This window comes from Nerophis lumbriciformis, linkage group LG23 (assembly GCF_033978685.3).
Source record: "Nerophis lumbriciformis linkage group LG23, RoL_Nlum_v2.1, whole genome shotgun sequence".
NCBI classification, from domain to species: Eukaryota; Metazoa; Chordata; class Actinopteri; order Syngnathiformes; family Syngnathidae; genus Nerophis; species Nerophis lumbriciformis.
The window spans coordinates 37,694,029-37,718,116 of NC_084570.2; the positions used below are offsets into that span (position 1 = coordinate 37,694,029).

Genomic DNA, 24,088 nt, shown 5'->3' on the forward strand with positions numbered 1-24,088 from the left:
TGCATTGCTGTGTGGCACGCACAAAAGTGCTTTCATCAAATGCACTAGATGGCAGTATTGTACTGTTTAAGAGGGTCACAACATTGCTGTTTACGGCAGACGAACTGTTTTACGGTAGACGAAAACGTGACTGCTGTTGTTGTGTGTTGTTACCGCGCTGCCTAACAATAAACCCACATAAGAAACCAAGAACTCGCCCTCCATCATTCTACAGTTATAACGTGATTGGGCAGGTACGCTGTTTATATTGTGGGAAAGCGGACCTGAGTCCGCCTGAATTTCGGGAGAAAATTTGTCCCGGGAGGTTTTCGGGAGAGGCGCTGAATTTCGGGAGTCTCCCGGAAAATCCGGGAGGGTTGGCAAGTATGTGACAGGCTGATACAGGAGGTGGATGATATCGATGAAGTGGCAGGCTGATACAGGAGGTGGATGATATAGATGAAGTGACAGGCTGCTGTTCAATTGTATGTGATACAAACATGTATTGTTATATGTGATATTCAGCTATTATATTTGATACACACATTTATTATGTGATATTAAACATTTATTATTTAGGTGATAACATGATATAAATATTCATCTATGTGATAGTAAACATTTAATATTATATGTGATAGTAAAATATGAAACTTGACATAATTTTCATAAATAAATAAAAACTGATTTTCCCCGCAGATTTAATCATAAGATATTTATTTATAGTTGGACAAGGTCTCAGGTTAAAGGCAGGAAGTGAGCCGGGCGGTGGAAAAGGAGAAGAAACACCTAAGCTGTACTTCTTCCTACTCCTTTTCAAACAAGTGTGAACATGTGACGTTCTTTCCTGTTGTTAGAAAGAATAAAAGCCTGACTTTTATTCTGACAGTCCTCAGAGTGGTGATGTTAGGAGTCACAGCGCCCTCTGTGGTCACCAGCAGGACAACAAGACACAAACTGTACAAACTTTAATGGCACCACAACTTCATTCATCATTGTGATAATGATAATGATGATTCATCATTATGATAAGGATGATTGTGTTACTGGAAAAACAACATAATAACATAACAACCATAACAACAATGTTTGCAACATGGCGGCAGTAGAAACAAATGATGTAATGAGGCAGCTGATCCAAGACATTGCAAATAATTAACCGCCGTCTTATTCCTTCTTCTTTGAAAAATCATACTTAAATTGTTTTTTTGTGCAAAAAAAAAAAAAAAGTTTTCCTGGAATTAACGTCAGAGTCTTCACTGTGTGCTGTGTGGACATCAAAAAGAAGATTCTTCACCAAAATGGACACCTAAAGGAAAACAGATATGAGTGAGTTGTGCTCACAAACATTGAATTATGCAAAATATTAATAAGCTGCTTGATGGCTTGGACACAAACTAACACAAGGAAAATGAACAAAAATAAGATAAATAAATAAAAACAGAAGAATAAATAAAACTAAAACACAAACAAAACAACTGTGGAAAAAAATGAAACTCATCTAAAAGTAAAATTATAACACTAAATATATATATAATATAAATATAAACGTCACTTGTTCTATTGAAAAATTATATAAATATATATGTCACCCGTTCTATTGAAAGAAAAAAAAAAGTATCAATAGAACAGGTTATTTACTGTGTGTATATATCTAAATACATACATTATTTTTCAATTGAACAGGTTATATATATATATATATATATATATATATATATACTGTACATATATAAAAAATAATGTACTCACCATCAGATAGATGTGACATGTACTCATTATCCAATATGTACTCATTATTTGATGATTACTCATTATTTGATTACTCATTATTTGATGTGTACTCATTATTTGATGATTACTCATTATTTGATGTGTACTCATTATTTGATGTGTACTCATTATTTGATGATTGCTTATTTGATGTGTACTCATTATTTGATGATTACTTATTATTTGATATGTACTCATTATTTGATGTGTACTCATTATTTAATGTGCACTTATTATTTGATGATTAGTCATTATTTGATGTGTACTTATCAGATGTGTAGTCATTATTTTGAAGTGAACTCACCCCGATATAACATGTAGTCAATATTTGAAGTGTACTCACCATCCGATGTAACACTGACAAAGGTTCTCATGAGACGTGGCCTGTTTGATCAACAGTTCTACTTGTGTCGGCACGTCCAGAGTCTCGTCGTGAGAAAAGTCTCGACCTGCAGACACAGTTTGCACATGATGTCACGCTCTAGTTGACGTCATGAAAGATGTCATACTATGGAGTGCAACATCAATATAAAGTTGAAAAGAAATGTCACCTGTAAGTTTATCTCTCACTCTGTTGATGATCTGAATGGCTTTCTTGTTGAGGGCCTCAGGTTGCACCAGGCCGTCTCCAACTGGGAGGGAGAGGAGACAACACCGCTTAAGAGTAGTCAGTGTGCAGACACGGAGTCAAACCATTTCAGTATTGATAAAGAGAAGGTGAGTGCTGCTCAAAAGCCTGGTTTGGTGGGGCTGCACGAGTGCTGCCGGCAATGGGAGAGCCGCGGTTCGTTGGTGGGAAACATGACTTCCAACGTGTCACATGACTGACATGGAGCTAAAAGGACTTCCTCTACCCACCTGAACACAGCTGATACACGTCAAATGAATAAATGATTAAATAACACAATGATGACAAACCACACAAATTTGGCCAGGGGCATGTAAAGTAACTATAACACATACAGTATATTGCCAAAAGTATTTGGCCACCTGCCTTGACTCACATATGAAGTTGAAGTGCCATCCCATTCCTAACCCATAAGGAGCATGGAATTGTCCAAAATGTTTTGGTATCTTGGAGCATTCAAAGTTCCTTTCACTGGAACTAAGGGGCCAAGCCCAACTCCTGAAAAACCAACCCCACAGCATAATTCCTCCTCCACCAAATTTCACACCCGGCACAGTACAGTCCGAAATGTAGCGTTCTCCTGGCAACTTCCAAACCCAGACTGGTCCATCAGATTGCCAGATGGAAAAGCGTGATTCATCACTCCAGAGAAGGCGTCTCCACTGCTCTAGAGTCCAGTGGTGACGTGCTTTACACCACTGCATCCCACGCTTTGCATTGGACTTGGTGATGTATGACTTAGATGCAGCTGCTCGGCCATGGAAACCCATTCCATGAAGCTCTCTGCGTACTGTACGTGGGCTAATTGGAAGGTCACATGAAGTTTGGAGCTCTGTAGCAACTGACTGTTTGCACTATGCTGACCTCTCTGTCAGTTTACGTGGCCTACCACTTGGTGGCTGAGTTGCTGTTGTTCCCAAATTCTTCACTTTTCTTATAATAAAGTTGACTCTGGAATATTTTGGAGCGAGGAAATTTCACGGCCTGGATTTGTTGCACAGGTGGCATCCCATGATAGTTCCACGCTGGAAATCAGTGAGAGCGGCCCATTCTTTCACAAATGTTTGTAGAAACAGTCTCCATGCCTAAGTGCTTGATTTTGATTCTCGTCATTTGAATGGGTGGCCAAATACTTTTGGCAATATACTGTATATACATATATTGTATATACCTTTTTATACCTATACTGTATATACCATTATGTACCTATACACATATATACATATACTGTATATAGCTTTTAATACCTATATACATATATACTGTATATACCTTTATATACCTATATATATATATATATATATGTATATATATATTGTAGCAGTTGCTTGAAAGACATAATCCACACCTGTTTACTTGACTTTCTCATCATTTTTCACTGTCATTGTTCGATTGTGCACGTAACAAATGGGTTATACTTGTATAGCACTTTTCTATCTTCAAGGTACTCAAAGCAATTTGACACTATTTCCACATTCACACGCTGATGACGGGAGCTACCATGCAAGGCCCTAACCACGACACATCAGGAGCAAGGGTGAGGTGTCTTGCTCAAGGACACAACGGACGTGACAAGGTTGGTAGAAGGTGGGGATCAAACCAGGAACCCTTAGGTTGCTGGCACGGCCAGTCTCCCATCGGCGCCACGCCGTCCCGATGTTCTGGCTTAGCATTCATATATATAGAGTATACCGCATGGTTTGCCCAGGCCGAGGCACAGTTCGCCTTGCGTGCTATCACCGAGGACGACACTAAGTTTTATTTTGTCGTTTCCTCCCTCGGGAGCGCGACGGCGACCAGAGTAGTTAGCGTCCTCGCGCACCCACCGGAGAGGAACAAGTACCGCACGTTGAAGGCTCACCTCTTAAAGACATTTGAACTTTCCGACGCGGAGCAAGCAGGGGCTTGGCGATTGCAAGCCCTCTGCTAATGGACAAAATGCTGGACCTCTTAGGTGAGCACAGGCCTGAACTCCTTTTCGTGCAGCTCTTCCTGTGACTCCTACCTTCTCAGGTGCGGGCTGCTTTAGCCAACACCGCCATTTTGGACTGCCGCGAACTTGCTTCTGAAGCCTCCCAACCGACCTATGTGGCTGCATTCTTTCTGGCTGGGGCAGAAAGAGCCATGGCAGATTCTTCCACTTTCACTGCTGCTGCTGCTGCTGCATCCCCCAGGCGGCCATCGGATTCTGGACTTAGTTTTTTCCATGCAAGGTTCGGGACCAAAGCCAAGCGGTGCCGTCCCCCGTGCAGTTTCAGTGGACCGCCGCTGGGAAACGCCAGGCTCAGCAGTGGACATGAGCATCGGCAGTACTGGCAGGCTGCTCTTCATCCAGGACTCCCTCCCTGGATGACGGTTCCTGTGTGACACGGGAGAGCAGAGGAGCGTCCTGCCAGCATCAAGGTTGGACATGCTGTCTGAGTCCCATGGCCTCCTCATGGAAGCGGCCAATGGCAGGCCTATCCACACTTACGGTATACAGTACGTGGAGCTGTGTTTTGGTGGACAGTGCATGAGCAGTGGGTGGGTGGCACTTGGCAACCTTTGGCTTTCTTTAGCAGGCAGTTGCGCCCCTGCGAGCGGAAATATAGCACATTTGACCGTGAGCTCCTCGGATCTGGCCCTACGTCACAGCTTTTGTGGACCACAAACCCCTCACTTTTGCGATGGCCAAGACGGCCGAACCGTGGTCGGCTCGGCAACAAAGGCACCTGTCCTACGTCTCAGAGTTTACGACGGACATCCAGCACCTTGCTGGTAAGAGCAATGTCGTTGCTGACTGCCTTTACCGAGCCGCCACGGGCGCTGTCCATGTGGGGCTCGATTTTGCACAGATGGCAGTTAACCAAGCCGACGACCCAGACATCCGAGCTCTGAAGGCTGCAGCCCCAGGGCTACGGTTGTCTGAGGTTCCATTTGAGGACACAGGGGTTACGCTCTTTTGTTACGTCGCTACGGGTCGGCCACGGACCTTTGTGCCCGCCAGTTGGAGGTGGCGGGTGTTTGACTCGATCCACGGCCTTTCCCACCCTGGGAGGAAACCTTCAAAGTGGTTGGTAGTTGCAAAATTCGTCTGGCGTGGACTGAAATAGGATGTTAGGGACTGGAGCGCTCAAAAGTGCACTGCCACACACGGGCTCCACTGGCACCGTTTGCGGTTCCAGAGCGGCGTTTTGACCATGTCAACGTGGACCTGGTCGGGCCTCTCCCATTTTCGCGCAGCTGCACATACCTCCTCACGATGGTCGACAGGCCCACCCGCTGGCCGGAGGCAGTACCTCTGACGTCAGCCACCTCTAAAGAGGTGGCGCCCGCGTTTATTGGGACGTGGGTTGCCCGTTTCGGTACCCCGTCAGACATATCATCCGACCGGGGCTCCCAGTTCACTTCTGTGGCGGAGAGCTTGGGAGTGAAACACCACAACACAACGGGGTATCACCCACAGACAAATGGTATGTGTGAGCGGTTTCACCGTTCCATGAAGGCAGCACTCAGGGCGTCCCTCAAAGACAGCGCTTGGGTAGACAAACTCCCCTGGGTGATGCTGGGGCTTCAGACTGCCCCTAAGGAAGACCTGCAGTCTTCCTCGGCAGAGTTGGTGTATAGCCAGCCTTTGCGAGTGCCAGGTGACTTTATTCCTAGCAATACGGCACCTTGGTCCGCCGGTGAGCAGCGAACTGCTCTCCTTGATGCCGCCAAGGGTTTCGCCCGCATCCGCACTTCCCAAAACGGCCTTACGCCGTCTCATGTTCCCGCTTCTTTATGAAGAGTGGCATTTGTTTTCGTTCGCCAGGACCCCCACCGCGGCCCCCTTCAGCCTCCTTATGATGGGCCATTTCGAGAGCGGAGACAAGCATTTCCTGTTGGATATCGGGGGTCGGTCTGAAAGAATCACGGTGGACCGGCTTAAAACGGCCCACTTGGATCTTAGTCAACCGGTTACCACGGCCGTACCCCCGCGCCAGGGTCGTCCGCCCGCTCTACCTGGGCTATGGGGCCCATGATAACAGTGCAGATGACCTGCCGGTTACCACCCGCTGGATCCCCGGCGTTAGTACCAGTCCGGCACACCCGGTCTGGTCGGCCCGTTCGTGCCTGTGTCAATTGACTGTTTAGTTTTTTTGTGATGCCGAATTCTGGGGGTACGTGTGTAGCGGTTGCTTTAAGGACATAATTCACCACCTATTTACTTGACTTTGTCATCATTATTCACTGTCATTGTTCGATTGTGCACATAACAATGTTGTTCTTGTTTAGCATTCATATATGCAGTTAAGAGCGAGTAATTCGGTGCGGCCCCTTTAAGTGACTGTCAGGTGATTTTCCCAAAGGTGGGGGTTTGTTGTGACCGCCATTTTGAGTCGTTGGAGTTACGCAGTCATTCATTCTCGTCTTCGATGAATAAACGACGCACACGTTTTTGTGTGTCAAACACAAGTTATCTTGCTTTCAACAATATATATACCTATACTGCATATACCTTTATATATACACCTATACTGTACATACATTTATACCTATACTGTATATACATTTTAATACCTATATACATATATACCTATATATATATATATATATATATAGAATATACAGTATATATATATATATATATATATATATATATATATATATATATATATATATACATACACCTTTATATACCTATACTGTATATATTGTTAAGTACCTATACACATACTGTGTACATCTGTGGTCCCCTCCAAGGTTTCTCATTGTCATCCCATTGGGTTGAGTTTTTTCTTGCCCTGATGTGGGATCTGGGCCGAGGATGTCGTTGTGGCTTGTGCAGCTCTTTGAGACACTTGTGATTAAGGGCTATATAAATAAACTTTGATTGATTGATTGATTGATTGATATATTAGACTTAGATACTTAGACTTCCTTTATTGTCATTCAAATTTGAACTTTAGAGTCAGGATAAGAACAACATTTTGTTGCATTAGCCGGTTGTAGTGCAGGGTAAAAGAGCAATAAGGTGCAGATATAAATAGATTTACTGTACAGATAAATATATTGTACTTTTGCATATGCATCCACGTTTACGGATGCATGTTATATTGTAAATAAACATATACGCACGCACGCACGCACGCACGCACGCACGCACGCACGCACGCACGCACGCACGCACGCACGCACGCACGCACGCACGCACGCACGCACGCACGCACGCACGCACGCACGCACGCACGCACGCACACACACACACACACACACACACACACACACACACACACACACACACACACACACACACACACACACACACACACACACACACACACACACACACACACACACACACACACACATACTGTATATACATATACATACAGTACATAGTTATACATATACATATATATACGCACACAAATATATGTATATGTGTATATATACAGGTATATATACTGTATATTTATATGTATATATATATACTTATATGTATATATATTTATATATGTATATATATATACAAGGTATATATATACATATATATATATATACTGTATATATATATATATATACACAAGGTATATATATACATATATATATACTGTATATATATATATATATATACAGTATATAAATATATATATACTGTATATATATATATATACAGTATATATATATATATACATATATATATATATATATATATATATATATATATATACTGTATATATGTATATATATATATATATATATAAAAGTTTTGTAATCAATCAGAAATATCAAGCAGCTAAAATACGCCAAACATGGATAAGTGTGGAGAGAGTGTTTAGCATTTTCCCATCATGCATTGCAGGGGATTTAAATGTGTGTAATTTTGAATTACGTGTTGTGTTTGGACATTTTTGATGACATCCAGAAAGTTGAGTGAGCAGGTTGTGTTATGTGTGACCATGTGTGTTGATTTTGGGTTGCTTTATTTGCACCATGAGTGGGAAAGGTTGTTTGGATTGGGTCATATAAGTAAATGATGTGCGGTTTCTACACTCCAATTTGCAATTCATGTTCATTAACCTGAATTACTCATGATGTCCACAAGATGGTTGCAAAGCTGCAGCAATTATATTGTCAGATACTGGACACCTGATATAAATACTTGATACCTGAGAATACGCAAAAGTACCCAATACTTGACACCTGACAATACATACCGTCACTCAAAGGTACCAATACTTGAGACCTGACAATACATACAGTCATTCAAAGGTATCAATACTTGATACCTGAGAATACATAGCGTCACTCAGAGGTACCAATACCTGATACCTGACAATACATACCGTCACTCAAAGGTACCAATACTTGATACCTGAGAATACATACAGTCACTCACACGTACCAATACTTGATACCTGACAATACATACCATCACTCAAAGGTACCAATACTTGATACCTGACAATACATACAGTCACTCAAAGGTACCAATACTTGACACCTGACAATACATACCGCCACTTACAGGTACCAATACTTGATACCTGACATTATATACCGTCACTCACAGGTACCAATACTTGATACCTGACAATACATACCGTCACTCAAAGGTACCAATACTTGATACCTGAGAATACATACTGTCACTCACAGGTACCAATACTTGATACCCGACAATACATACCGTCACTCACACGTACCAATACTTGATACGTGACAATACATACCGTCACTCAAAGGTACCAATACTTGATACATGAGAATACATACAGTCACTCAAAGGTACCAATACTTGATACGTGACAATACATAACATCACTCAAAGGTACCAATACTTGATACCTGAGAATACATACCGTCACTCAAAGGTACCAATACTTGATACCTGACAATAGATACCGTCACTCAAAGGTACTAATACTTGATTCCTTGTCAATACATACTGTCACTCAAAGGTGCCAATACTTGAAACCTGACAATACATACCGTCACTCAAAGGTACCAATACTTGATACCTGACAATACATACCGTCACTCAAAGGTACCAATTTATGGCACTTAATGGTCAAAATAATGATGTCAACATGTGTGATGAAAGATTTAAATGTAGTATTTAATGTGTGTGTGATGTAAAGAGGAGAACTCACTGAAGGAGTGAATAGATTCTGGCACGGTGGTCCCTGCCTTCTTGTGCGTGCTCTCTCCCAGGTCCATTCCCTCTAGGGCTTCTGTCAAAGACACACCACAGTTATACACATGTATTGGGGAGGGGGAGGAGGGGTACAGGGGTTGATGGAGGACTCACCTACAGACTGTCCTGCCGTGTACGAGTCGTTTCTGGTGCGAGATCGCTTGTTGCCTTTAGTGTTGGCTGTGGGACAGAACACACACGCCATCTTTGTTAGAGGACAACATGTATCAGGTCTTAAAGTTAGGCTCTGATCTACTTAACCAATGTGTTTATATATATATATATATATATATATATATATATATATATATATATATATATATATATATATATATATATATATATATATATATATATATCTATCTATCTATCTATCTATCTATCTATCTATCTATATATATATATATATATATATATATATATATATCAGTGACGTGCAGTCACTAGAGGCAGGTGAGGCGGGGCCTCACCTGCCATCATGGAAAGAAAAAAAATTTAAAAAGAAAAAAAAATATATTAAATTGTTAAATGTATCCAGTGATTATACTATAAAGTTATTTTCCATTTAACTTCACCAGTTTTAGATTATTTTTATTCAAAATCGCTGAATTTTCACATTTGCCGTTCAAATACTGAGAAGAGACGGTGCGGTGAACAGCAGCCAGTCGAGGCACGTCACTCAGTGCCTCAACATGGACGGACTCGGCTAACTGCTGGTCTGCTGTGCAGTGAGACTGTATTGCTATATGAACTATATTATACATTTCCATAGTTTAGTTAGCTGAGGCATATAATGTACAGTGTATTTTGTCAACAACTGTATGTGTGTAAAGTATTTCTTGTGCTGAGCGATCATAAAACGGCTGCAAAAGACGCACTGGCTGAGGCTCCAGTAGCCCCGCCTCCTGCACCCCCGCCGTAGAATGCAAGGCAACCCCTGATGGGAGTGTTATATCAACTAAAGCCCACACTTAAACTTTCCACGTGCAAGATTGAATCTATTTAAAAAAGTTATTTCATAAGAAGCCAAAAAGTGCAAAAACAATAATGTTCGTGTTGGAGGAGTTGCGAATGACTGCTGGGCCACAACATTAGGTACACCTGCAGACTGCAGGTGTATCTAATTCACAACTCCTCCAACACGAACATTATTGTTTTTGCACTTTTTGGCTTCTTATTAAATAACTTTTGTAACCTATTTTTATGGGCTTTCCTCTTTGTGATGTTAAGTTCCTGTTATGCGCTGTTATACAGTATATGCCTTGAGCTCTTATTTTGAAGGCGCTAAGAGCGGAATTTTGACACGTTGGAGTGGAGCGGAAGTTTTTGAAAGAAGGTAAATAAAGTGGTCCTCGTGTAAACTGGAGCCTCCGTGTTTGTTATTTTGTAGTTCCATACAGTATAGGCGACATTTATAAACCCTCGGTTACACTTTTTTAAATAGATTAAATCTTGCAGGTGGAAAGTTGAAGTGAGGGCTTTAGTTGATATAACACTCCCATCAGGGGGTTCATTAATCCAGCACAACAGCGGCGCATTTATAAGTAAAGGTAAGACCATAATAACGTTTTTTTATTAAATGTGCTTTTTTGTGTGCTACAGTTTGTATGTGTAAAGTTAAAGTTAAGTTAAAGTACCAATGATTGTCACACACACACTAAGTGTGGTGAAATTTGTCCTCTGCATTTGACCCATCCCCTTGTTGACCCCCTGGGAGGTGAGGGGAGCAGTGGGCAGCAGCGGCGCCGCGCCCGGGAATCATTTTTGGTGATTTAACCCCCAATTCCAACCCTTGATGCTGAGTGCCAAGCAGGGAAGAATGCTGGTATGAGCTTTTAAACATAACCAGTTAACTGCTGCCAATCAAATGGTGAATAAGATACTCTGTAGGGTTCATATGTTTGTAAATCTGACTGTGATGAAGTCAGTGCCTCACCAGCCATCAACCTCACCGCACGTCACTGATATATATATCTATATATACACACACACACATTTATACACATCAAATCAAATCAAATCAACTTTATTTATAGAGCACATTTAAAATTTACCACAGGGGTAGCCAAAGTGCTGTACAATGAGCAGGTTAAAAGATAAAACGAGTACCGAGCAAACACAACACAACACAAACAGAACACGATAAAAAATAAATAATTAAAATAGAATTAATAAAAACATAAAAACAGGATCACAGCAGGTGTATTATGGGGCGCCATTGCAGGATGGATATCACTCAGTGTTAAAAGCCATGGAATAAAAGTATGTTTTTAAGAGAGATTTAAAAACAGGAAGAGAGGAGGCTTGTCTAACACTCAGGGGTAGGTCGTTCCAGAGCTTGGGAGCAGCAACGGCGAAAGCTCTGTCACCTCTAAGCTTCAGCCTTGTGTCAGGGACCGTCAACAGCAGCTGATCGGCTGATCTTAAGGATCGGGTGGGGCAGTAAGGCTGAAGGAGGTCGGAGAGATAGGTTGGCGCGAGGTTGTTTAGACATTTAAAAACAAATAAAAGGAGTTTAAAATGTATTCGGTAACGCACAGGGAGCCAGTGAAGGGACGCTAAAATAGGGGTGATGTGCTCACGTCTGCGGGTCTGTGTTAGCAGACGAGCAGCAGAGTTCTGCACGAGCTGCAGGCGGGCGAGGGAGGCCTGGCTAATGCCTACATACAGGGCATTACAATAATCAAGACGAGTCGAGATAAAAGCGTGGATTAATTTCTCAAGATCATGTCTTGATAGAAGCGGTTTCACTTTCGCTATTTGGCGTAATTGATAAAAGCTTTTGCATTTATATACATTTATATACACACACACACATATATACATTTATATACACACACATATATACATAAATACATACACATTTCTATACATGTATATACATATATGTACAGTATAAATACTTATATATATATATACACCGGTAAGTATTTATTGATGTATAAATAAGTATATATCCATCCGACCATTTTCTACCGCTTATTCCCTTTTGGGGTCGCGGGGGGCACTGGAGCCTATCTCAGCTACAATCGGGCGAAAGGCGGGGTACACCCTGGACAAGTCGCAGGGTCAACACAGATAGACAGACAACATTCACACTCACATTCACACACTAGGGCCAATTTAGTGTTGCCAATCAACCTATCCCCAGGCGCATGTCTTTGGAAGTGGTAGGAAGCCGGAGTACCCGGAGGGAACCCACGCAGTCACGGGGAGAACATGCAAACTCCACACAGAAAGATCCCAAGCCCGGGATTGAACTCAGGACTACTCAGGACCTTCGTATTGTGAGGCACATGCACTAACCACTTTTCCACCGTGCTGCCTATAAGTATATATATGTATATATAAGTATATATATATATGTATATAATGTGAGTCAAATTTGTGCATCACCATCTGCTCTCTCCTGTGTGTTGTTTGACATGACCTTGAAAAGGACAAGTAGATACTCCTGCCTCCTTTTTAAAACACCACCTTATTATTACGTCTTTTGTGCGGCCATGTTGCTAAGACATTATTACATCAAGTAATCATCTGTGGAGGAGCCTGTGGTAGCGGGGGTGTATATTGCAGCCCGGAAGAGTTAGGACTGCATGGGATTCTGGGTATTTGTTTTGTTGTGTTTATGTTGTGTTACGGTGCAGATGTTCTCCCGAAATGTGTTTGTCATTCTTGTTTGGTGTGGATTCACAGTGTGGCGCATATTTCTAACAGTGTTTAAGTTATTTAAAAGGGGACCGTCAGTGAAACCTGTATCGCTGTTGGCCAAGTATGCATTGCATTTACGTGTGTGCGTGCTGAAGTCGCACATATTTGTGATCGGGCCGTCACGTTGTTGGAATGGATGAAAAGCAGACGTGATGACAGCTCGTGGAGGATGATAAACGCAGTACGGTAACTTTAAAGCACGCCCCCAAGACTATGGTCCGGGTGGACGAGATATAATGACTGATGAACAACTTCTTCCGATAATGAAAGATGCCTTAGCTCAAAGCCTGAGCCCTGACATTAATGAACTAGCATCCAAGAAAAGATGGCAGGTATCTGGCTTGGGCACATCAGATTAGATCAATGTGTTGCAAACTGAGCAGTTTAAAGTCCTGATTGGTTGGTTTATTCATTGTTATTTTATTTTCTAATTTATTAGCCTTTGGAAAAAGTTAATTTTTATTTACGTCAGACGGCTGCAAAGAGGCATTACATTTTTATTTAAATTGTATTTGGTATCCCATTGATATTTTTTTTATTATTATTATGATTATTTGAAACTCGATTCTGCATGTCACTATAAAGTTATATAAGCCTTGCTTGTTCAATATTCAATGCAAAACGTGTTTGGGTCCCTATTAAAAGGTTAATTTGTTCAACCTTGATTGATTGAAACTTTTATTAGTAGATTGCACAGTACAGTACATATTCCGTACAATTGACCACTAAATGGTAACACCCGAATACATTTTTCAACTTGTTTAAGTCGGGGTTCACTCAATTCATGGTACAAATATATACTATCATCATAATACAGTCATCACACAAGTTAATCATCAGAGTATATACATTGAATTATATACATTATTTACAATAAGTCTTAAGTCAGTTGCTGATGAAGATACAGCCATTACCCTGTGCGCTGAGTTGAGGAAAATGTTGGCAAAAGGAGGATTTCGGCTGACAAAATGGTCAAGCAACAGCAGGAAGTTGCTTAACTCGATCCCAGAAAAGGAAAAAGCACAGGGTTTTCAAGATCTGGACTTGAATGAGGATTACCTGCCAGTGGAGAGAACATTAGGCATCCAGTGGTGTGCCGAATCAGACCAATTTAAGTTCAAGATCAAACTCAAAGATAGACCATACACTAGGAGAGGATTGCTTTCCCTAGTAAGTTCAATTTTTGATCCTCTGGGCTTTCTGGCTCCAGTAATATTGTCTGCTAAAAGAATTCTGCAAGATCTATGTCGGTAGAAATATAGTTGGGATCAAGACCTGCCTGACACAGTGATTGAGAGATGGAAAAAGTGGATCTCAAGTCTGTCACAGCTTGAGCATTTTGGAGTTGACAGATGCGTCAAGTTGAAGCACTTTGGTGTGCCAGCCTTTGCGCAGCTTCATCACTTTGCTGACGCAAGTGAAGACGCCTACGGAACCACAAGCTACATGCTGACAAGCTTTTCAACAGGTGAAGCTCAAGCCACCTTGATCATGGCAAAGACAAGGGTTGCTCCCCTACAGTCTCCGACTATTCCTCGGATGGATTTGACTGCAGCCACAGTTGCTACAAAGATGGATACGCTTCTGAGAAAAGAGCTTGAGCTGGAGATCCAGGAGTCTATCTTTTGGACAGATAGCACGGCGGTACTCAAGTACTTGAACAGTGAGTGTACCTGACTCAAGACGTTTGTTGCAAACAGGGTCACAGCAATACTGGAGCACTCTCAGACATCTCAGTGGAGATATATTAACACCACTCTGAATCCCGCTGATCACGTCTCAAGAGGACAGACCGTGAAAAATTAGAGCTGGCTCTCAGGACCAAGTTTCTTGCTCAGCTCACAAGACCAGTGGCCTAAAAATCCAAATCCTGGAATGCTAGATATGGACGACCTAGAGGTCAAAAGAGTGACTCATGTATACGTCATTCAGACACAAGAAGCCAAAGATTTTGTGGATCAGTGGATGAACCATTATTCTTCTTGGACAGCATTGAAGCGTGCTGTAGCCTGGTTTCTAAAACTCAAAGATCTGCTGAAAGAGCTGAAGGAAACGCGAAAAGAACTAAGAACATCAGGAGAAGAAAGTAAGATGGTTGATTTCAAGAAAGATGTAGAAGGAAAGTGTCTGACTTGTGATGACATGACTAGAGCAGAAACAGAAATTGTGAAGTTCTGTCAAAGACAAAGTTTCAAAGAAGATTGGGCGATGCTGGAGAAAAATCAAAGAGTAAAGAAAAATAGTTCACTTTTCAAGTTAAATCCAATTCTTCAAGATGGAGTTATGAGAGTTGGTGGAAGGTTGAGCCGTGCAGCAATGCCTAACAACTCCAAGCAGCAAGCTATATTGCCTAAGGATTCACACATCACAAGGCTTGTATTAAGACATATTCATGACCTAACAGCTCACGCCGGAAGGAATCACATGATGGCCAATCTATGTCAGAAATTTTGGATACCTGGGGCCATTGGAGCCATCAGAAGGTTTCTGTCCAGGTGTGTCATCTGTAAAAGACTACACGGAGACGCTGGAAAGCAACTCATGGCAGATCTACCAACATGCAGGGTCCTACCTGACGATCCACCTTTCACAAGAGTCGGTGTGGACTACTTTGGGCCGTTCCAAGTGAAGAGGGGAAGAGGACATGTAAAGAGGTATGGCGTTATCTTCACGTGTCTTGCTTTAAGAGCCATACATCTGGAAGTCGCATCCTCACTCGACACTGATGCATGTCTTAACGCAATCAGAAGATTTCTAGCCAGAAGAGGACAAGTCAAAGAGATGTATTCCGATAACGGAACCAGCTTTCGGTCAGCTGACAGCGAAATGAGGAAATCAATCAAAGAATGGAACACCAAGAAGATTTATGAACACTTGCTACAAAGAGGTATCCAGTGGCATTTCAATCCACCAGCAGGATCTCACCATGGAGGAAGCTGGGAGCGGCTAATCCGTTCAGTGAGAAAAATACTGAGTGTTACTGTAAAGGAACAAGTTTTGGATGAAGAGGGTCTTTATACCTTGTTTTATGAAGCCAAAGCAGTCCTAAACGGCAGGCCCATCACAAAGACATCCTCAGACCTCAACGACTTGGAGGCTCTCACACCCAACCATCTGTTATTGCTGAAGATTAAACCTGAGCTACCTCCAGGAGTGTTTCATCCATGCGACCAATACGCCAGTCGCAGACGGAGACAAGTACAATACCTTGCGGATATCTTCTGGAAACGCTGGTGTAAGGAATACCTAGCGCAGCTTCAAGAACATCAGCGATGGTCTTCACCAATAAGAAACTTTCGTGTTGGAGACGTGGTGCTGATCGTAGACGATACTTCACCCAGAAATTCCTGGCCACTTTGAAGAATTCTAGAGACTTTTCCTGGTGGAGACGGACTTGTTCGTCAAGTTAAAGTGAAAACTAAGACAAACGAGCTTTGTCGCCCTATTACAAAGCTATGTCTTCTTCAAAAAGCAGACGATAATTAAAGTATGGTGACGAAGCAAAGACCTCGAGTTGAATGTGGCAAATGACTACAAGCTTCTTTGAGAAGTATTAAGGCTATTTAGGCACCTTGAATTTGAGTTAACACGTTTAAGTAATTGATAACAATTAGGGGCTGGTAATGTAGGAGCCTAAATTATGTTAAGTTAATTTACATTTTATGGAAGGTGCTTTATGTTTATTCAGCCAAAATGGGACTATTTACTTTATTTGCATAATACGAAATGACGAATATGTAACTGTTTAATTGCATATATGGCGGAAGGATCTATGTGGTAATATGGTTTTGGACACAATGTATTATGGGTAATGGCAGTCAGGTATGGTGGAATCGAGCCACACAGTTTTTTTTACCTAACTCTTACGCTTTCTTACTGTAACAAACTCGCTTTATTTTGCCATTCATATGTTCCCACATCGTTATTGTTTTATGTTTTTGAAGGATTAAGTGGACAAGTAAACAATACAAAATGAAGAGGAGCGTCTGGCGTTTTGTTTGTTGTTGCCGCAGCAAGCGGGAGCAGGAGAAAGTAGAGGAGCGTCAAGCTAAGGCTACATTAGGAATCTACAATCTGTATATATACATATACACTATATATATAGCCAACAATATATATACATACATACATATATATATATATATATATATACATACATACATTCATACATATAGTTTTTTTCATAGGAATATTTCATTTTTGATAAAAAGCCATTTTTAAAAAAGGCTTTAAGGCCATCTGATGATTCCATTCAGAATCAAATCTTGATTCAAACAGATTCCTGCAAACTATGATTTGATATAAAAATGATAAAAACATTTTCAGAAGAGATATGAAGTTACAAAAGTTCCTCCTGGCTTCTGGTGTATGAATTACACGCACAATAAACAACAACTAATTGATTCTTGACAATTATGAATGGATTTAAAGACTGAATAAACAAGAATTAGATGTCAATCAATTTTTCTCAGCATTCCGTATAATAGTAATTACATTTATTATTATTAATAGGAGAAACAACGTGGGATGTTCCTGTTAATCAAGACCATATATGATATCAACATGTCTTATATATATGCATCACACTAAAACATTTTTTGATGTTCAGTTTGGAGTCCCTCAATAATACTCTGAAGTCATAGTATTATTACTGCTTTCTTTTTAATACTATTGTCCTTGTAGATATCAACTGTCTTTGGGCTGAACATGTGCTAAAGCTGTCCCAAATGTGTCCCAAACATGTCCTAAAGGTGTTCTAAATGTGTCCTAAAGGTGTCCTAAATGTGTACTAAAGGTATTCTAAATGTGTCCTAAAGGTGTTCTAAAATGTGTCCTAAAAGTGTTCTAAAATGTGTCCTAAAGGTATTCTAAATGTGTCCTAAAGGTATTCTAAATGTGTCCTAAAGGTATTCTAAATGTGTCCTAAAGGTGTTCTAAAATGTGTCCTAAAGGTATTCTAAAATGTGTCCTAAAGGTATTCTAAATGTGTCCTAAATGTGTTCTAAATGTGTCCTAAAGGTGTCCTAAAGGTGTTCTAAAATGTGTTCTAAATGTGTCCTAAAGGTGTCCTAAAGGTGTTCTAAATGTGTCCTAAAGGTGTTCTAAAATGTGTCTTAAAGGTGTTCTAAATGTGTCCTAAAGGTGTTCTAAAATGTGTCCTAAAGGTATTCTAAATTTGTCCTAGAGGTGTTCTAAAGGTGTCTTAAAGGTATTCTAAATGTGTCCTAAAAGTGTTCTAAATTTGTCCTAAAGGTGTTTCAAATGTGTCTTAAAGGTGTTCTAAATGTGTTTTAAATGTGTCCTAAAGGTATTCTAAATGTGTCCTAAAGGTGTTCTAAAATGTGTCCTAAAGGTATTCTAAATGTGTCCTAAAAGTGTTCTAAATGCTTCCTAAATGTGTTTCAAATGTGTCTTAAAGGTGTTCTAAATGTGTTTTAAATGTGTCCTAAAGGTATTCTAAATGTGTCCTAAAGGTGTTCTAAAATGTGTCCTAAAGGTATTCTAAATGTGTCCTAAAAGTGTTCTAAATGCTTCCTAAATGTGTTCTAAAATGTGTCCTAAAAGTGTTCTAAAATGTGTCCTAAAAGTGTTCTAAAATGTGTCCTAAAGTTTGTCTAAAAGGTGTTTTAAAGGGATGTCCTAATAGGTGTTTTAAATGAGTCCTATAGATGTTTCAAATGTGTCCTAGAGGTGTTCTAAATGTGTCCTAAATGTGTTCTAAATGTGTCCTAAAGGTGTTCTAAAATGTGTCTTAAAGGTGTTCTAAATGTGTCCTAAAGGTATTCTAAATTTGTCCTAGAGGTGTTCTAAAGGTGTCTTAAAGGTATTCTAAATGTGTCCTAAAAGTGTTCTAAATTTGTCCTGAAGGTGTTTCAAATGTGTCTTAAAGGTGTTCTAAATGTGTTTTAAATGTGTCCTAAAGGTGTTCTAAATGTGTCCTAAAGGTGTTCTAAAATGTGTCCTAAAGGTATTCTAAATGTGTCCTAAAAGTGTTCTAAATGTTTCCTAAAGGTGTTCTAAAATGTGTCCTAAAAGTGTTCTAAAATGTGTCCTAAAGTTTGTCTAAAAGGTGTTTTAAAGGGATGTCCTAATAGGTGTTTTAAAGGGATGTCCTAATAGGTGTTTTAAATGAGTCCTAAAAGGTGTCCTACAGATGTTTTAAATGTGTCCTATAGATGTTTCAAATGTGTCCTAGAGGTGTTCTAAATGTGTCCTAAAGGTGTTCTAAAAATGTGTCCTAAAGGTGTCCTAAATGTGTGCTAAAGGTATTCTAAATGTGTCCTAAAGGTGTTCTAAAATGTGTCCTAAATGTGTTCTAAAATGCGTCCTAAAGGTATTCTAAATGTGTCCTAAAGGTATTCTAAATGTGTCCTAAAGGTATTCTAAATGTCTCCTAAAGGCGTTCTAAATATCTCCTAAAGGTGTTCTAAAATGTGTCCTAAAGGTATTCTAAATGTGTCCTAAAGGTGTTCTAAAATGTGTCTTAAAGGTGTTCTAAATGTGTCCTAAAGGTGTTCTAAAATGTGTCCTAAAGGTATTCTAAATTTGTCCTAGAGGTGTTCTAAAGGTGTCTTAAAGGAATTCTAAATGTGTCCTAAAAGTGTTCTAAATTTGTCCTAAAGGTGTTTCAAATGTCTTAAGGGTGTTCTAAATGTGTCCTAAAGGTGTCCTAAATGTGTACTGAAGGTATTCTAAATGTGTCCTAAAGGTGTTCTAAAATGTGTCCTAAAAGTGTTCTAAAATGTGTCCTAAAGGTATTCTAAATGTGTCCTAAAGGTATTCTAAATGTGTCCTAAAGGTGTTCTAAAATGTGTCCTAAAGGTATTCTAAAATGTGTCCTAAAGGTATTCTAAATGTGTCCTAAATGTGTTCTAAATGTGTCCTAAAGGTGTCCTAAAGGTGTTCTAAAATGTGTTCTAAATGTGTCCTAAAGGTGTTCTAAATGTGTCCTAAAGGTGTTCTAAAATGTGTCTTAAAGGTGTTCTAAATGTGTCCTAAAGGTGTTCTAAAATGTGTCCTAAAGGTATTCTAAATTTGTCCTAGAGGTGTTCTAAAGGTGTCTTAAAGGTATTCTAAATGTGTCCTAAAAGTGTTCTAAATTTGTCCTAAAGGTGTTTCAAATGTGTCTTAAAGGTGTTCTAAATGTGTTTTAAATGTGTCCTACAGATGTTTCAAATGTGTCTTAAAGGTGTTCTAAATGTGTTTTAAATGTGTCCTAAAGGTATTCTAAATGTGTCCGAAAGGTGTTCTAAATGTGTCCTAAAGGTGTTCTAAAATGTGTCCTAAAGGTATTCTAAATGTGTCCTAAAAGTGTTCTAAATGCTTCCTAAATGTGTTCTAAAATGTGTCCTAAAAGTGTTCTAAAATGTGTCCTAAAGTTTGTCTAAAAGGTGTTTTAAAGGGATGTCCTAATAGGTGTTTTAAATGAGTCCTATAGATGTTTCAAATGTGTCCTAGAGGTGTTCTAAATGTGTCCTAAATGTGTTCTAAATGTGTCCTAAAGGTGTTCTAAAATGTGTCTTAAAGGTGTTCTAAATGTGTCCTAAAGGTATTCTAAATTTGTCCTAGAGGTGTTCTAAAGGTGTCTTAAAGGTATTCTAAATGTGTCCTAAAAGTGTTCTAAATTTGTCCTAAAGGTGTTTCAAATGTGTCTTAAAGGTGTTCTAAATGTGTTTTAAATGTGTCCTAAAGGTGTTCTAAATGTGTCCTAAAGGTGTTCTAAAATGTGTCCTAAAGGTATTCTAAATGTGTCCTGAAAGTGTTCTAAATGTTTCCTAAAGGTGTTCTAAAATGTGTCCTAAAAGTGTTCTAAAATGTGTCCTAAAGTTTGTCTAAAAGGTGTTTTAAAGGGATGTCCTAATAGGTGTTTTAAATGAGTCCTAAAAGGTGTCCTACAGATGTTTTAAATGTGTCCTATAGATGTTTCAAATGTGTCCTAGAGGTGTTCTAAATGTGTCCTAAAGGTGTTCTAAAAATGTGTCCTAAAGGTGTCCTAAATGTGTGCTAAAGGTATTCTAAATGTGTCCTAAAGGTGTTCTAAAATGTGTCCTAAATGTGTTCTAAAATGCGTCCTAAAGGTATTCTAAATGTGTCCTAAAGGTATTCTAAATGTCTCCTAAAGGTGTTCTAAATGTCTCCTAAAGGTGTTCTAAAATGTGTCTTAAAGGTGTTTTAAATGTGTCCTAAAGGTGTTCTAAAATGTGTCTTAAAGGTGTTCTAAATGTGTCCCAAAGGTGTTCTAAAATGTGTCCTAAAGGTATTCTAAATGTCTCCTAAAGGTGTTCTAAAATGTGTCCTAAAGTTTGTCTAAAAGGTGTTTTAAAGGGATGTCCTAATAGGTTTCTTAAAGGAGTCCTAAAAGGTGTCCTACAGATGTTTTAAATGTTTCCTATAGATGTTTCAAATGTGTCCTAAAGGTGTTCTAAATGTGTCCTAAAGGTGTCCTAAATGTGTTTTAAATGTGTCCTAAAGGTGTTCTAAAATGTGTCCTGAAGGTGTTCAAAAAATGTGTCCTAAAGGTGTTCTAAAATGTGTCCTAAAGGTATTCTAAATTTGTCCTAGAGGTGTTCTAAAGGTGTCTTAAAGGTATTCTAAATGTGTCCTAAAAGTGTTCTAAATTTGTCCTAAAGGTGTTTCAAATGTGTCTTAAAGGTGTTCTAAATGTGTTTTAAATGTGTCCTAAAGGTGTTCTAAATGTGTCCTAAAGGTGTTCTAAAATGTGTCCTAAAGGTATTCTAAATGTGTCCTGAAAGTGTTCTAAATGTTTCCTAAAGGTGTTCTAAAATGTGTCCTAAAAGTGTTCTAAAATGTGTCCTAAAGTTTGTCTAAAAGGTGTTTTAAAGGGATGTCCTAATAGGTGTTTTAAATGAGTCCTAAAAGGTGTCCTACAGATGTTTTAAATGTGTCCTATAGATGTTTCAAATGTGTCCTAGAGGTGTTCTAAATGTGTCCTAAAGGTGTTCTAAAAATGTGTCCTAAAGGTGTCCTAAATGTGTGCTAAAGGTATTCTAAATGTGTCCTAAAGGTGTTCTAAAATGTGTCCTAAATGTGTTCTAAAATGCGTCCTAAAGGTATTCTAAATGTGTCCTAAAGGTATTCTAAATGTCTCCTAAAGGTGTTCTAAATGTCTCCTAAAGGTGTTCTAAAATGTGTCCTAAAGGTGTTTTAAATGTGTCCTAAAGGTGTTCTAAAATGTGTCTTAAAGGTGTTCTAAATGTGTCCCAAAGGTGTTCTAAAATGTGTCCTAAAGGTATTCTAAATGTCTCCTAAAGGTGTTCTAAAATGTGTCCTAAAGTTTGTCTAAAAGGTGTTTTAAAGGGATGTCCTAATAGGTTTCTTAAAGGAGTCCTAAAAGGTGTCCTACAGATGTTTTAAATGTTTCCTATAGATGTTTCAAATGTGTCCTAAAGGTGTTCTAAATGTGTCCTAAAGGTGTCCTAAATGTGTTTTAAATGTGTCCTAAAGGTGTTCTAAAATGTGTTCTGAAGGTGTTCAAAAAATGTGTCCTAAAGGTGTTCTAAAATGTGTCCTAAAGGTATTATAAATGTGCCCTAAAGGTATTCTAAATGTCTCCTAAAGGTGTTCTAAATGTCTCCTAAAGGTGTTCTAAATGTGTCCTAAAGGTGTTCTAAAATGTGTCCTAAAGGTATTCTAAATGTGTCCTAAAGGTGTTTTAAATGTGTCCTAAAGGTGTTCTAAAATGTGTCTTAAAGGTGTTCTAAATGTGTCCTAAAGGTGTTCTAAAATGTGTCCTAAAGGTATTCTAAATGTCTCCTAAAGGTGTTCTAAAGTTGTCTTAAAGGTGTTTTAAATGTGTCCTAAATGTGTTTTTAATGTGTCCTAAAGATGTTCTAAAATGTGTCCTAAATGTGTCCTAAAGGTGTTCTAAAATGTGTCCTAAAGGTGTTCTAAAATGTGTCCTAAAGGTGTTTTAAATGTGTCCTAAAGGTGTTCTAAAATGTGTCCTAAAGTTTGTCTAAAAGGTGTTTTAAAGGGATGTCCTAATAGGTGTTTTAAAGGAGTCCTAAAAGGTGTCCTACAGATGTTTTAAATGTTTCCTATAGATGTTTCAAATGTGTCCTAAAGGTGTCCTAAAGGTGTTCTAAATGTGTTTTAAATGTGTCCTAAAGGTGTTCTAAAATGTGTCCTGAAGGTGTTCTAAAAATGTGTCCTAAAGGTGTTCTAAAATGTGTCCTAAAGGTGTTCTAAATGTGTCCTAAACGTGTCTTATAGGTATCCTAAATGTGTTCTAAAGGTGTTCTAAATGTGTCCTAAAGGTATCCTAAATGTGTTCTAAAGGTGTCCTAAAAAGTGTCCTAAATGTGTTTTAAAGGAGTCCTAAAAGGTGTTTTACAAGGTGTCTTAAATGTGTCCTACAGGTGTGGTAAAAGGTGTCCTATAGGTGTGGTAAAAGTTGTCCTACAGGTGTTTTAAAGAAGTCCTTACTGTCCATGAGTCTCCAGTTGAGCAGAGGGTCGTAGACGAAGGCCTCCAGCACGGCCATGACACTGTCTCTGTGCTCCCTCAGCACCTCCATCACTGTGTGACATGTGATGCGATAGTTGCCATCCAGTCCTGTCACCTGTAACACACACACACACACACACTTATTTCATGTTGTCACCTTTGTAACACACACACACACACACACACACACACACACACACACACACACACACACACACACACACACACACACACACACACACACACACACACTTATTTAATGTTTCATGTTGTCACCTGTAAAACACACACACCCACATTTTTGTCATGTTTCATGTTGTCACCTTTGTAACACACACACACACACTTTTGTCATGTTTCATGTTGTC

At 39.5% G+C, this 24,088-nt stretch overlaps 1 protein-coding gene across 1 annotated transcript in view; it reads right to left on the minus strand.

Moving 5' to 3' along the window:
• Positions 1-679: 679 nt before the first annotated feature.
• mtor (mechanistic target of rapamycin kinase) overlaps positions 680-24,088 on the minus strand; it is a 277,393-nt gene continuing 253,984 nt past the window's right edge. Inside the window, exons 53-58 of the mRNA XM_061985591.2 lie at positions 23,700-23,835; positions 9,657-9,722; positions 9,499-9,579; positions 2,304-2,384; positions 2,096-2,201; positions 680-1,288 (exon numbers count right to left, since the gene is read on the minus strand). Of these exons, the coding sequence (XP_061841575.1) occupies positions 1,273-1,288; positions 2,096-2,201; positions 2,304-2,384; positions 9,499-9,579; positions 9,657-9,722; positions 23,700-23,835 (486 nt within the window). The 3' untranslated portion in view covers positions 680-1,272. The remainder of the gene's footprint in view (positions 1,289-2,095; positions 2,202-2,303; positions 2,385-9,498; positions 9,580-9,656; positions 9,723-23,699; positions 23,836-24,088) is intronic.